Source organism: Erinaceus europaeus, chromosome 12 (genome assembly GCF_950295315.1).
Source record: "Erinaceus europaeus chromosome 12, mEriEur2.1, whole genome shotgun sequence".
NCBI classification, from domain to species: Eukaryota; Metazoa; Chordata; class Mammalia; order Eulipotyphla; family Erinaceidae; genus Erinaceus; species Erinaceus europaeus.
In genome coordinates this window covers 86,083,690-86,099,544 of record NC_080173.1, presented here as the reverse complement: position 1 = coordinate 86,099,544, position 15,855 = coordinate 86,083,690, and the positions used below count along the sequence as shown (strand labels likewise).

Sequence of the window (15,855 nt, the reverse complement as noted above, 5' to 3'; positions counted from 1 at the left end):
GGGGGCAGAGAGGTGGCACGGGGAGACCAGACAGGCATAGAAACAGGGAGAAAGTGAAAGGAGGGGGAAGACAGAACAAATAGTGGGACAGTGGAGAAGAGAAATGGAGGCAGGGAGAGGAAAGGAAGGAAGGAATAAGGGAAACGGTTTTAGAATTATTAATGTACTTGCTTTTATTTGATCACTATAACCCAGGTACCCAAATCAAAAGTGGAGACAAGTTTTAAAAACTTAGTAAATTTATAGACTTTTTCAAAAAGATTTTGTTTCCTAAGGGAGAGAGAACCAGAGCATAGTTCCAGCACATGTGGTGCCAGAGACCAAGCTCAGGGAATCTCTGATGTAAGTCTTGTACTCTACTGCTCAGTACCTCTGCTGCTCTGCAAAAAATAAAATAGAATAAGTAAAAAAGTATACATGTATCTACTTGTGTGTGTTCCTTCTCAGAAATAGATTAGTATAACTATTATGTGAGGTAGTGTTTTTGTTTTTTTTTTTGGGGGGGGGGATTGCCAGATAGAGGGCCATTCCAGGTATTAAGCTGGAATGAAACAAGATGCCCAGACTTCCATGGAAGTCAGTATGGGTGGGGAAGTGCCCACATCCTGGGGGTGGGTGTGGTGTGGGAAGGGGGTGGAGAACTGACATATGTGGTGGTGAGGCCTAGAGCAGGGCATATGGACCTTGGGGGCTTAGAAAGTTCTGGGTAGTATCAGGGTTAACATATGAGTAAGAGACCCGGAAAAAGAGTGAGAATTGGAAGACAGCCTTTTTTTTTTTTTTTTTTTTTTTTTCCTTTACCAGAGCACTGCTCAGCTCTGGCTTATGGCGGTGTGGTGTGGAGGATTGAACCTGAGACTTGAGAGCCCCAGGCATGTCTCTTTGCATAACCATTATGCTATACCCCTACCCAATGACAGCCTTTTAAAAAAAAGTTTATTATGGAAGTTGGGTGGTAGTGCAGCAGGTTAAATGCATGTGGCTCGAAGCGCAGGAACCAGCATAAGGATCCCGGTTTGAGCCCCTGGCTCCCCACCTGTAGGGGAGTTGCTTTACAGTCAGTGAAACAGGTCTGCAGGTGTCTATCTTTCTCTCCCCCTCTCTGTCTCCCCCTCCTCTCTCCATTTCTCTGTCCTATCTAACAATGACGACATCAATAACAACAATAAAAACAACAAGGGCAACAAAAGGGAAAATAAATAAAATTTTTTTTAAAAGCTTATTATTTTTCAATTAAAGAGATACAGAGAGAGAGAGAGAGATGCAGGAAAAGAACTGCTCAGCTCTGGTACATGGTGGTGCTAGGGACTGCAACTGTGACCCAGGAGCCTCAAGCATGAAAGCCTTTCACATAACCATTATGCTGTCTCCCTAGCCCAGAAGACAGACCCTTTTGATCACAGAGCATGGGGCAGGGTTAATGAGCAAACCTAGTAATAGGAATTGATAACTTAGGAACCAGATGTCTACGTACTCTTTCCCGAGGCCCACACAGAGTGTGGGCTGAACTGATCATGGGAGGGCAGGGAACTGAAGAATGAATTCTCGAGATGCTTACTCGAATGTACTTGATGGTCTGTTTCAGGCGATCATACCAGAAACCATAATCAATCCAGAGGCGAATCAGCTCCAGCGGTGGCTGGGACCCAAACATGTCCTTAGCTGGCATATTTAGGTCATCCATAAAGGTGATCATGCTTTTGCCCCCAAATGGCACGTAGACACCCTTGGTTCGCTTCTCCACCCGGCTCTCAATGATGCTCTGTACATTATTGGATGTGGTCTGGTGAGAAAGTATAAAATGTATCCTCAGGTCCCTCATGAGAACTTTGGGGGTAGAAAGGTCTATTGATCAGAAACTTGGATCACAAGTGAGAGCAGATGTCAGTGGGTGGGAATGGGAAAAGAGAGAGAACAGCAAGAGAAAGAAATAGGAGTTAGTAGTCTGCCTCATCCTGGGCTTTGCAACTCACCTGTGCAGACATGTTGACAATAAGCACTGACCACTGGCTTGAGGGCAAGGACTGCAAGACACTCTGGGCGATGGAAGTCTTTCCAGTTCCCACAGGCCCCACCAGCAGAACGGGGTTCTGGCTGGACACCAAGGTGCTCACCAGGTAGTTGTATCGGACAGTGTCCACAGTGGGTACCATGATTTTATAGAAGGGGGAACTAGGGAGGAGCAGAAACGGAGTGGGGCATCACTAGCCTGCTCCCTTCCCAGTCCAGGCTCCGCTCAGCATCCCAATTGTTCTCCTCCTCCAGCTTCACCCCCATGTCCTATAGTTGTTCAGGTATTTGTCCTTTCAGGATAAATGGCCCCGTTTCCTCTAGCTCCTGCTTCCTGTCTTCTAGAGGCATTTCTGCTCTATTCTCTATCTTCTCCTTTCAACAATCCCCTTTGCTTCAAGGCCCTCACTAACTAACCCTAGGTCTTCCACTAACTATAGTCCCAAGCCAGAGCCACTCCCAAGACTCTGCTCTCACTTTGGAGGGTAGCGCCAACTCTTTGGGAGTTTATCCTCAAATGATGTCCAACTCCGAGTCTTGGGGTCCACAAAATACTCATAGACCGTGTCCTAAGGAGGAAAATGTATCTCGGGTGAACACAAGCTTCATTTAATACTCCCTAGCCCAGAGAAAGTCCACATGGAACACTGAGTGGAGTAGAGAGAGTTGGGAGTCTGACATGCAGGAAGAGTGTGGAACCACAGGGCAGCTGGGTTTCAGTGCCCTGACCTTGTTGGGAAAGGAGCCCTCGATCTCTCGGAGGTAACTGTCAATCTTCTTGCGGCCCTCCTCATCCACAGAGGCGCACACAGACCAGATCATGCTGAACACAAATGTCATCTCCACCATGGAGATGTAGTTTTCGCTATCAGCTGGATTCACCTAGGTGCAAGGAGAGAAAGGGAAATGCTTTAAGTATCAATGAGATGTGGGGTCTGTTTTAGTAGATCATTGCTAAGGTGTAATGTTTTCCTCCCTTTCTAGTTCTGTTTGGAAAACCCAATGGTGTAGAGAAACCAAAATCTAAAACATTTAAACATTTAGATAAATCTGAAAGGTTTTTTTTTTTTTTCCTTGCCTCCAGGGTTATTGCTGGGGCTCAGTGCCTGCACTACAAATCCTCCACTCCTGGAGGCCATTTCCCCCATTTTGTTGCCCTTGTTGTTGTTATTGCTGTCATTGTTGTTGAACAGGACAGAGAGAAATCGAGAGAGGAAGGGAAGAGAGAGAGAGAGACGGTGAGAGAAAGACAGACACCTGCCGACCTGCTTCACTGCCCCGTGAGGAGAACTGGGATCCTTGAGCCCGTCCTTGCGCTTCGTACCATGTGTGCTTAACCCACTGTGCTACCACCCAGCCCCCATCTGAAAGTTTCTGTAACGGAGAATTTGTTTCTTTGGCTTCTTCTTGAAGTTCTCCTCCACTAAGTTGCAGAGAGGGCAGGAATCAGCCACACCAATGTCTACCCTGAGAAGTGCCCAGTGCCCAGCTGTACTCAGGGAGACGCTCACAGTGACTTTCTTGTAGGTCACTTGTAAATGGGACTGCACACCCACAAGCCAGGTGCTCCTCCTACTGTACCACCTGCCAGGCAGCACTGTGCTTTTTCATTTCCTTTATTCATACTTTATTATTTATTTTTAATGTACTATTTTATTAATGATTTAATAGTTGCTTTATAAGATTATAAGATAATCAGGGCACAGCTCTATACCACCCCCGCCATACCAAAACCTTTATTTATCCTTAAAACTTAAAAAATCAACCAATTGAGTTGGTAGCACTATAATGATGCAGCAAAATACAAAGCATCTAGAAATATTAAAGAACAAATTAGCAGGGGCCTAGCAGTAGCGCACCAGGTTGAGCACACATAGTATGAAGTATAAGCACCCATGAAGGATCCTGGTTCGAGCCCCCGGCTCCCCACCTGCAGGGGGTCATTTCACAAGCAGTGAAGCAGGTCTGCAGGTATCTATCTTTTCCCTCCTCTCTCTCTTCCCCTTGCCTCTCAACTTCTCTCTGTTCTATTCAAGAAAAGAAAAGAAAAAAATAGCCACAGGAGCGAGTGGATTCATAGTGCAGGCACTGAGCCCCAGCGATAACCCTGGAGGCAAAAAGAACAAATTAGGGGTCACATTAGAACAGAGTGAGAAGGGCAGAGGGAATTGACCCTATGGAGATTGAGGATTTCTGTTTCACTTTCATTTTTTTAAAATAAATTAATGAGAGTAAGAAAGTAGCAAGAGAGAAAGAGAAAACCAGAGCATCACTCTGCTCCATGTGATGCCAGGGACTGAACACGAGCCTCATGCCTCTAAGTCAGTGTTTTACCTGCTGGACAATCTCCTACATCAAAACAATAGAGGTTTTTACTATGTAAAAACTGCTAGGCCCAGAAACTATGAAACTACCTCTGTGTGTTTATTTCCTATTCGTGTGACTTATTTACTCATTTTATTTTAAGTGATTAGAGAGTGAGAGAACCAGGTCATCATTTTGACATATATAGTACAGGGAATTAAACTTGGGACCATATACGTTTATGTCCTAAATCTTAACGACTGAGTCACCTCCAGGGCCACAAGTTGTCACATTTTCTTTGGTTCCCTATGGACCTACATCTATATATATATATATATATATATATATATATATTTAAAAATTTATATTTATTTTCCCTTTTGTTGTCCTTGTTGTTTTTCATTGTTGTTGTAGTTATTATTGTTGTTGTTGATGTCGTTGTTGTTGGATAGGACAGAGAGAAATGGAGAGAGGAGGGGAAGACAGAGGGGGAGAGAAAGATAGACACCTGCAGACCTGCTTCACTGCCTGTGAAGCGACTCCCCTGAAGGTGGGGAGCCTGGGGCTCTAACCGGTATCCTTACGCCTGTCCTTGCGCTTCATGCCACGGGCGCTTAACCCAATGTGCTACTGCCCGACTCCCATATCTATGTATTTTAAATGATCTGTTATGATAACATACAGTTATACCAGAGTAGCTATTTGTATGCAAGGGGGAGGGTGGAGGGCAGGACTGGGAAGAGATGGCTTATCAAAAAAGACTTTGGCAGGGGGGGAGATAACACCAGCAGTTATGCACAGATTTTCATGCCTGAGGCTCTGAGGCTCTGAGGTCCTAGATTCAACCTCTGGCACTATCATAAACCAGAATTTAGCAGGGCTCTGGTAAAAAATAGAAATAAAAGTTGGCTGGCTTTATATGAAAAAAGAAATGTTTATTGTGAGAGAGCCCAGAGTACCACTTGATCATTTTATACAGTGTGAGGGATTGATCCTGGGGCCTCACGCACACAAGTCAAGCGCTCTAACGCTGAGCCACCTCCCGAGCCCCTATATGAAAGTTCTTAATTTTCAGAAAGTAGATTCAACAGTTATAATGACACATAATTAAAATTTAAATGTACCAACTTTTTTTTTTTTGCCTCCAGGGTTATTGCTGGGGCTCAGTGCCTGCACTACAAATCCACTGCTCCGGGAAGCTATGTTTTTCCTCTTTTGCTGCCCTTGTTGTTTATTGTTGTTGTTGGATAGGACAGAGAGAAATTGAGAGAGGACAGATGTGAGGGTGATCTGGCTGCAACATCTGTCACCCCATTGATCACCAGGGTTGATTCAGCTGATCTGGCTGGCTAGGCGGGTGTCCCCTTCCTCCCTCACTGCTCCATGTGCGTCCCTCCCGAAGCTGCGCGCTCGGTCGGTCGAAGAGGATGGCCTTCCCCGAATAGAAATTGAGAGAGGAAGGGAAGACAGAGAAGGGGAGAGAAAGACAGACACCTGCAGACCTGCTTTACTGCCTCCTTCGACCCCCTGCAGGTAGGGAACTGGGGGCTTGAAAGGGATCCTTGAGCTGGTCTTTGCACTGCAGGCCAGCACACTTAACCCTTTGCACTACTACCCGGCCCCCAAACTACCAACTTTTAAACAGAAATAGTACATATAGAGCTTATCTCAAACCCCCCCCCCCCCACACCCCAACCCAGAGGCACAAGAAGGTGCCATTCTTTGAGTGGGGACACGAAGCTCGTGCAGCTGCCAAACTCCACTGGGCTTCCTTGGGGGAAACAGGCAAGAAACAGCTAACTCCCATCATCTGTAACTTCTCTAAGCTCCAAGACACAGACCTATGGGCCGGGAGCTTTTGAGAATGGGGTCTGAACTAAGATGATTGTAACTACAGATAACATGGCCCAAAGGATGCTGTCCAATCCAGAATGTCCAATCCAGAATCTTGGAATCAGTCTCAAAAATCAGGTGGGATAGTGTGTTGAGGCTCTATTTTCTACTCTATTAAATCCGGAATCCTTGGCCTGTCCTTCTAGCTCACCGCAACACACAGTGCATCCTCTCCTGGGGCCACTACCACACTGAAGAGGGTCTGTATACAGAGGCTGTTCCCCCCCCTCCCTGTGTAGCTAGTTCTGGTGCTCAGGTTTCTGTGTTTGTACAAAGGCCACTCTCTTCACCCAGAATGCTCTCCTCTCTTTGTCCTATTCATCAGAGCTCTTCCTTCTGCTGACCTGGAAAAGCCTTCTGACCCTTCCAGCTCCCCTTAGTACTTGTCTGCCCTGGTAAAACGTATGTTCTTTTTTTAAAAAAAATTTTATTTATTTATTTATTTATTCCCTTTTGTTGTTTTATTGTTATAGTTATTATTGATGTTGTTGTTGTTGAATAGGACAGAGAGAAATGGAGAGAGGAGGGGAAGACAGGAGGAGATAAAGAGAGACACCTGCAGACCTGCTTCACCACCTGTGAAGCGACTCCCCTGCAGGTGGGGGGGGCTCAAACTGGGATCCTTACGCCAGTCCTTGCGCTTAGTGCCATGTGCGCTTAACCCACTGCGCTACCACGCGACTCCCAAAATGTATGTTCTAACGGGTAAATTATCACCTGACCCCTTAGGTGCCAATGTAATCGTAACAGAAATACCCAATTCTGAACCTTACCACATAATTCCAAACTGAAGAAAATATTAAGTATCAATTAATCCAGAATATACCAGAACACTGTTTTGCTGTCTCTCCAACCCATAACTGTTATGCTGTCTCTCCAACCCAATCTGGAAATTTATTTTTGTTAGTTTTTGTTTGTTTTTTATAATATTTATTTATTTATTTATTTATTTCCTTTTATTGCACTTGTTTTATTGTTGTAGTTATTATTGTCATTATTGATGTCATCGTTGTTGGATAGGACAGAGAGAAATGGAGAAAGGAGGGGAAAACAGGGGGAGAGAAAGACAGACACCTGCAGACCTGCTTTACCACTTGTGAAACGACGCCCCTGCAGGTGGGGAGCCGGGAATTCGAACCAGGATCCTTCCGCTGGTCCTTGCGCTTTGTGCCACGTGCACTTAACCAGCTGCGCTACCGCCCGACTCCCAGAAATTTCTAAAATCCCATGTCAGGGCTGGAAGCTCCTTGCAGCAGAAGTGGTATCCCAAGGTCTCGTGTATATATCAAGATTTAACTTATGTTTTGAAAGGATGGAGGAATGAGGAGGGTTTCCAAAGTATGGAGAGGAAATGATAGTGAAGTCCCTTTGTGAACTACCCCCGACTCAGAGTCCTTAGTGCAGCCTTGATGCTTTGTGCACATAAAAGAATACAAGCCCTTGGGGCTTCTGCTTCCCTCAAGGCTATTGTCCAAACTGTGCCTCAGACACCATTTCCCTGAAGCTGTCCTCTGAAGTCTCTGCCTTGTCCCCCCTCCCCAGCTCTGCTTAGTCTCCCCTTACCCCATTCTCCGGTGTGGCCAGGGCCGAGTACAGTTTGCAGAGGGAAATGATTCCGCTGTATTCCGGGAGAGGCACCAGCTCATTGCAGTTTTCCTTTTTGAAGGTCAGAATCTTGTTGATGAACTTTTCAAACATGCGCTGCAGGGGCTCTAACTCACCCTGGAGTTCAACAAGACGGGGTTCTTTATATCCGCCCCTGTACAGCAGGCCACACCGACTGCTTCAGTTCCCACCTTACCTTTGGCCTCTTCTCCAGCCATGACTGAACATAGGGCTTCCAGGTCAGGTCAGCATAGTCTGTATAGACCATCCCACAGCGAGATACGGTGGCCGGAGAAGCCACTGCTAAATTCTCCACTTCAAACAGGAGAGACACCTGAGGAGACACTGTGGTCAGAACCCTGTCTTTCCCTTTACTCTGTTCCTGGCAATAACACTAACACCAACCCCAACAAAAAGAACTCTAATGCCTTCAGGTCCTGGAAAATCTACCAGGAGAAAATATATAAGTTTATATATGACTTTTTTTTTTTTTTCAAACCAGAGCACTGCTCAGCTCTGGTTTATGGTAGTGCTGGGGATTGAACCTGGGAACTCAGCAAAACCTAGTGCACCAAGTTCTTCCCTGTACCCCTGCTCTCAACATTCACGGTGGACCCAATATATATATTTTTATATATTTTGCTTCCAGGGTTATCACTGGGGCTTGATGCCAACACTATGAGTCCACTGCTCTTGGAGGCTATTTTTCCCATTTTGTTGCCCTTGTTGTGGTTGTTATTGTTATTGTTGCTATAGCTGTTGTTGTTGGATAGAACAGAAAGAAATCGAGAGGAGGGGAAGACAGAGAGGAGGAGAGAAAGACAGACACCTGCAGACCTGCTTCACCACTTGCAAAGCAATCTCCCTGCAGGTGGGGAGCTGTGGTCTTGAACCGGGATCCTTACACTGGTCCTTGTCCTTTGTGCTTAACCCACTGCACTACCGCCCAGCCCCCTGACCTGGAATTTTATCCCTCTAATCAATCACAGGTTTCCTTCTGGTGAGTCTGTGTCCTTGTCCTCTGAGCTTTCCTATGGGGCTTTGCTCTTCCCTTGGGATTCTGCTGCTCCTGCCGCGCCCTCCACTTCCCAGGCCTTGGAGCTACTAGCCCGCACACCTGCTCAGGCATCGAGATGCGCTCTCCATTGATGAGGGTCAAGACCTTGTTGTCATCCATGACGGAGTTCATGCTCTCAATCCACAAGGTGTCCACGGGGCCATCGAAAAGGATCCACTTTTCATCTGGCTTCTCATCTTGGTAAAAAAAAAAAAAGTGAATAAAAGGGGCTGGTCAGTGGCCCACCAGGTAGAACACACGTTACAGGTGCAAGGGCCTTGGTTCAAGTCCCTAGTCCCCACCTGCAGGGGGAAGTGTCATACGCAGTGAAGCAGCGCTGCAGATCTCTCTCACCATCTCCTTCACTTTCTCTCTCTCTTTATTAAAAAGAAAAAATAAAGTGGATAACAAGGAGAGGTCTTCCTTCCTTCTTTCCTTCCTTCCTTTCTTTTTTTAAAAAAATTTTTAAACATTAAAAAACATTTTTTTAATTTATTAGATAGAGACAGCCAGAAATTGAGAGGGAAGGGGGTGATAGAGAGGGAGAGAGACAGAGAGACACCTGCAGCCCTGCTTCACCACTCGTGAAGCTTTCCTCCTGCAGGTGGGGACCAGGGGCTTGAACCCGCATCCTTGGGCACTATAACAGGTATGCTTAACCAGGTGTGCCACCACCCAGCCCTCTTTCTTTCTTTCTTTCTTTCTTTCTTTCTTTCTTTCTTCCTCTCTCTCTCTCTCTCTCTTTTTTATTACCAGAGCACTGCTCAGCTCTGGCTTATGGTGGTGCAGGGGATTGAACCTCGGACTTTGGAGCCTTAGACACGAGAGTCTCTTTGCATAACTATTATGCTACCTACCCCTGCCCGGTCTTTCTACATTTATTCTATATTCATTTCCTCAGAGGTGCAAGCAGGCGCTGTCCTGTACCTCAGCAGTCCCCACAAATTTCCCTCCCAAACTTGAACTTTCTGCTCCCACACTGTGTGCCCTGCCCCTTAGGTACCTGCACATGCCATCCGCATGACACTGGACAGGATGCCATCCGTCCATTCGTTAGTGCTGAGGTCATACTCTCCATACAGCTCTCCTAGGGACAAGGCCTTAGGATTCAATGGGAACTCCTAAAATGACGTAGGAGGGGGTATTTGAATTGTGGACGGACCAAATCCCAAGATACCCCTTTCTCAGCTTCTTCTCTTTTCCAGGTCTTTGTACCACCTCACCCCCTGCCTAGTCTCACCTCTCCTGGGCACCGCCCTCCTTCCTCCTCACTCTCCCTGACAATGAAGTATTCCTGACCCAGCCTCCACTGCCTTCCTGCCCCTCAACTCTCTGCCACTGGCTTCCTGGCCCAGGCTCCATACTCTAACAATGTTGAAGTTGGGTTCTCCGGCACGGCACAGGGAAGACAAGGAGGACTGGAGAATCTTCCAGGCAGCAGTCTTGCCACTGCCCGTGCAGCCCACAATCATACTGGAATGTCGGGAGCTCTTGGTTTCGTACAACTGGATCACCTTGGTGAGGGTGAATGGTGTGGGCTGCAGGCCCATCTCTCGGGTCTCCAGCTCAATGGTTTCCCGAAGCTGAGAGAAGGGAAGGGAAGGGAGACTAAGTCACTGCTGCTCACACAGGCTGGGCTCCCTCCAGTCTGACAGGTTTTTAATGTTGTTTTATAAAGAAAAGCTCTTCAGGGAGTCGGGCAGTGACACAGTGGGTTACGCGCACGTGGCGCAAAGCACAAGGACCGGCATAAGGATCCCAGTTCGAGCCCCCAGCTCCCCACCTGCAGGGGAGTCGCTTCACAGGCAGTGAAGAAGGTCTGCAGGTGTCTATCTTTCTCTCCCCCTCTCTGTCTTCCCCTCCTCTCTCCATTTCTCTCTGTCCTATCCAACAACGAACAACATCAACAATGGCAATAATAATAACCACAACGAGGCTACAACAACAAGGGCAAAAAAAAGGGGGGGGGGGAAATGGCCTCCAGGAGCAGTGGATTCATGGTGCAGGCACCGAGCTCAGCAATAACCCTGGAGGAAAAAAAAAAAAAAGAAAGAAAAGCTCTTCTTCATTCTATTGAATAATAGAAAGAACCCTGGAATTATGAGCCAAAAACAAGAAACTATTTTCTCCAAGGGGCTGGAGAGAGAGCGTAGTGGTTATGCAAAAAGGCTTTTATGGGGCAGGGGTAGATAGCATAATGCTTATGCAAACTGACTCTCATGCCTGAGGTTCCAAAGTCCAAGGTTCAGTCCCCTGCACCACCATAAGCCAGAGCTGAGCAGTGCTCTGGTAATAAAAAAATAAAATAAAATAAAGACATATTTAAGGTTCCAAAGGTCAAAAATTCAATCCCCAGCACCACCATATGCCAGAGTGGAGTAGTGTTCTGGGAAACAAACAAACAAACAAAAAATTCTATTTTCTCTCATTGCTTTTTTCTTTTTTCTTTTTTTGGTCTCCAGAGTTATCACTGGGGCTCTGTGATTGTACCACAAATCCACTGCTCCTGGAGGCTATTTTTTCCCCTTTTGTTGCCCTTGTTTTATCGCTGTTGTGGTTGTTATTATTGTTATTGCTGTCATTGTTGTTGGACATAGGACAGAGAAATCAAGATAGGAGGGGAAGACAGAAGAGAAAAGAAAGATAGATACCTACAGACCTGCTTCACCACTTGTGAAGTGACCCCCCTGCAGGTGGGGAGCCAGGGCTCACACTGGGATCCTTGAGCCGGTCCTTGTGCTTTGTACCATGTGCGCTTAACCTGCTGCACTATGGCCCCGCCCCCAGAAACAACTTTTCTAATTTCCTGTCTGCCTATCAGCATTCCAGAAAGTAACAGAAGAAGGCTAACCATCTCTGCATCCGATGTGTGAACATTCACTTAATCCTCACTTCTTAAAATGCTTTTTTATTGGTGGCTTAGCATTGTTTTACAAATTTACTAGAAAGTGTCTACTCTTGCCATCAACTATAACTGGTGTTTTACTGTCCAGAGACTGTTCCGTCCACAGTCCCTGCCAAAGTGGGAAAGCACCTTTATCTAGGCTCACACATAAGAGGAGATCTAGAGATATGACCACCAAGACAATCTGCCTCTTATTTTAGTTAAATTTCTTTTTTCTTAATTTTAGTTAATTTTTTTTCTTTTTTTTTTATAAAATTTTTAAAAAATATTAATTTTATTTATTTATTCCCTTTTGTTGCCCTTGTTGTTTTATTGTTGTAGTTATTATTGTTGTTGTCATTGTTGGATAGGACAGAGAGAAATGGAGAGAGATGGGGAAGACAGAGAGGAGGAGAGAAAGACAGACACCTGCAGACCTGCTTCACCGCCTGTGAAGCGACTCCCCTGCAGGTGGGGAGCCGGGGTTCGAACCGGGATCCTTATGCCGGTCCTTGTGCTTTGTGCCACCTGCGCTTAACCCGCTGCGCTACAGCCCGACTCCCTCTTTTTTTTTTTAAATTTATTTCTTTATTGGGGAATTAATGTTTTACATTCAACAGTAAATACAATAGTTTGTTCATGCAAAACATTCCCCAGTTTCCCATTTAACAATACAACCCCCACTATGTCATTTATCATCCTTCATGGACTTGTATTCTCCCCACCCACCCACCCTCTTTTTTCTTAATTTTAGTTATATTTCTTTTGCTACTCTGCCTACTTACTTTTTGAGAATTGCCTCTTGGTTTCCTCCACTTTGAGCCCTTTCATGTTTAAGTAAGCAGCATTTTATTTATTTCTTTCCCTTGTCTAAAATCTTACTTGTTTGTGGGAGGTATCTTGTATTTAAGCACAGGATTTACATATGCCTCTGTCGTATGAAACTGCTGAAGGGTGCTCTGATCTCTTTCTCATAAAAATAAAATCTTTTTTAAATTTATTTTTCCTTTTGTTGCCCTTGTTTTTTATTGTTGTTGTAGCTATTATTGTTGTGTTATTGATATTGTCGTTGTTGGACAGGACAGAGAAATGGAGAAAGGAGGGGAAGACAGAGAGCGGGGGAGAAAGACAGACACCTGCAGACTTGCTTCACTGTCTGTGAAGCGACTCCCCTGCAGGTGGGGAGCCAGGGGCTTGAACCGGGATCCTTATGCTATTCCTTGTGCTTTGCGCCACATGCGCTTAATCCACTGCGCTAACTCCTGACTTCCAAAATAAAATCTTTTGTACTTTTTTTTTCTTTCCTGTACTTCTATCCTTTGGAGTATTGATGCCTTAGCTAAAAATCTCCAGTTTTAGTTACAGTATTTTTTAGAGTCTCTTTGCATAACCACTATCTACCTTCGCTTATCTACCTTCGCCCAACAAAATTATTTTTAATCTACCTTCTTTATCTGGAAGTTCTCCTCCCATCTAGTTATTTCATTTTTAACCCATTATTTCTTCCTTTTTTTAAATATTTTATTTTATTTATTTATTCCCTTTTGTTGCCCTTGTTGTTTTATTGTTGTAGTTATTATTGTTGATGCCATCGTTGTTGGATAGGACAGAGAGAAATGGAGAGAGGAGGGGAAGACAGAGAGGAGGAGAGAAAGATAGACACCTGCAGACCTGCTTCACCGCCTGTGAAGCGACTCCCCTGCAGGTGGGGAGCCGGGGTTCGAACCGGATCCTTATGCCGGTCCCTGCGCTTTGCGCCACCTGCGCTTAACCCGCTGCGCTACAGCCCGACTCCCCACTCTTTCTTTCTTTCTCTCTCTCTCCCTCTCCCTCTCCCTCTCCTTCTCTCTCTCTTCCTTCCTTCCTTCCTTCCTTCCTTCCTTCCTTCCTTCCTTCCTTCCTTCCTTCCTTTCTTTCTTTTGCCACTGGGGCTATTGCTGGGGGCTCGGTGCCTGCAAGATGACTCCACCACTCCTGGTACTTATATTTTTCCTTTTTGAAAGAGGATGAGACAGGGGTGGGGGAAGGAGAGAGAAAAGGAAGGGGACACACTGTCGGGTGTGGTCACGGGGGAGAGAACTCGACCAGCCAACCAGGGCTGCTGCTTACTCAGCAACATGGGAGAGGAACCAGGAACTCATGGCTGAGTGGGAACGCAATGCAGTGCCTTTATTGATCAGAGAAAACACCTTTATATCTTCTGAAATGGAAGTGGCAGGTCGGAAAAAGAAATGGGTAGGAGAGGGGGTGGAGACAAGAAAAGAGCAGGAAGGTAGCAAGCTTCCATCTAACCAGTGGGGATAAACCAATGCCCTGCAGGCAGGGCAGGTCTCAGGCAAAACAAGGATTATGTAAATAGACCACAGTGTTAAGCAATGCAGGGGACCTGGCGTAATGACCAACAGCACACGTGTAGGACTGCTCCATTGTGAGGCTTCCCACCTGCAAGTGGGGACTGGGTAGGGGTTAAACCCAGATTCTTGTGCATCATAACAAACATGTGATCTACTAAGTGAGTCACAGCCCAGCCCCCACTTTTCCTTTTTAAATACTTATTTGATTTTTTTTTTTTTCATATGAGAGAGAGAGCGCAGCAGGTTAAGCACAGGTGGTGCTAAGTGCAAGGACCAGAGGAAGGATCCCGGTTTGAGCCCCCGGCTCCCCACCTGCAGGGGAGTTGCTTCACAGGCGGTGAAGCAGGTCTGCAGGTGTCTATCTTTCTCTCCCCCCCCCGTCTTCCCCTCCTCTCTCCATTTCTCTCTGTCCTATCCAACAACAACAACAATAACTACAACAATAAAGCAACAAAAGGGAATAAATATTAAAAAGAGAGAGATACCACACCAGAACACCACCTTGTACTTGTCATACCAGCGATCAAACCAGAAGCCTCAAACATGTAAGTCCTGTGCTCTACCAGCTGAGCTATTTCCCCAACTGCCCTATATAATATTTTTTACTTTTTATTATTATTTTTTTCTGGAGAGAGGAGGAGAAGACAGAGAGGGGAAGAGAAACATACCTGCAGACCTGCTTCACCAATTGTGAAGCTACCCCCCTGCAGGTGGGTATTTTTGACTTTTTAAAAAGGATTTATTTTATTTATTTCATAAAAGATAGAGAGAAACCAGAGCAGCACTCTGGCATATTCAATAACAGGGATCAACTTGGGACCTTATGTCTGCAAGTCCAGAATTCTACCACTGAGCCACTTCCTGGCCAATACAGTGTTTTGGTTTTTTTTTATTCATAAAAATTCTATTGGTTCTTTTAAATATCTTTTGTTCCTGGGTCATAATCTCATCATTTCCAGGTTCTTTCATTTTTGTAAACTATATGTATATATTAGTTCCCTGCCAACTATTTTCAACAGCTTAAGTCTTTGTGGGTCAGTTTCTAATATTCTGGCTTTTTGTTTGTTTGTTTGCCACCAAGGCTACTGCTGGAGCTCAGTGCCTTGTGCACTCCATTGTTTCCAGAATTGTGCCGAAAATAGTGGCCATTTTTTCTTTCTGTTTTGATAAAGGTTGAGAGACAGAGAGAGGGACGAGACTGGGGAGATAACATAGTGGTTATGTAAAAAGACTTGCCTGAGGCACCAAATGTCTCTGGTTTAATCCCCAGCACCACCAAAATCTTGATTTTAGTAGAGCTCTGGGAGCAACGGGGGTAGGAGGAAAGAGATATGTGTAGCACTGTTGAATTGCTCATGAAGTTTCTGCCCTGCAGGTGAGTACCAGAAGCCTGAGCTCGGGTCATCACTCATGGTAAGGTGTGCACTCTACTTGGCCGCTTGTCCTCTATTTTCTTCAGTCTTCTATTTGTGGTATCTTATTTCCTTGTGTGTTGTGATTTTTAACTAGGAGCTGCCTGTTTTCTTGGACTTTCATTTGGATTCTTTGAGATCTAAGTTGGTATTTCCTTCTTCCAGATAGCATTTGCATTTACTGAACTATTTATTACTAGCCTGAAACTTTTTGAAAAAATATTTATTATTTATTCCCTTTTGTTGCCCTTGTTGTTTAATTGTTGTAGTTATGATTTGATGTCGTTGTTGTTGGATAGGACAGAGAGAAATGGAGAGAGGAGGGGAGAAAGAAAG

The 15,855-nt window shown here is 45.4% G+C and overlaps 1 protein-coding gene across 2 annotated transcripts in view; it reads right to left on the bottom strand.

Moving 5' to 3' along the window:
- Positions 1-15,855, bottom strand: part of DNAH2 (dynein axonemal heavy chain 2) — a 140,962-nt gene that overhangs the window by 37,817 nt on the left and 87,290 nt on the right. For both annotated transcript variants that reach the window (XM_060204320.1, XM_060204321.1), the window contains exons 42-50: positions 10,234-10,452; positions 9,873-9,990; positions 8,930-9,066; positions 8,009-8,146; positions 7,771-7,929; positions 2,740-2,892; positions 2,488-2,579; positions 1,974-2,172; positions 1,559-1,783 (exon numbers count right to left, since the gene is read on the bottom strand). In XM_060204320.1, coding sequence (XP_060060303.1) covers positions 1,559-1,783; positions 1,974-2,172; positions 2,488-2,579; positions 2,740-2,892; positions 7,771-7,929; positions 8,009-8,146; positions 8,930-9,066; positions 9,873-9,990; positions 10,234-10,452 — 1,440 coding nt within the window. The remainder of the gene's footprint in view (positions 1-1,558; positions 1,784-1,973; positions 2,173-2,487; positions 2,580-2,739; positions 2,893-7,770; positions 7,930-8,008; positions 8,147-8,929; positions 9,067-9,872; positions 9,991-10,233; positions 10,453-15,855) is intronic.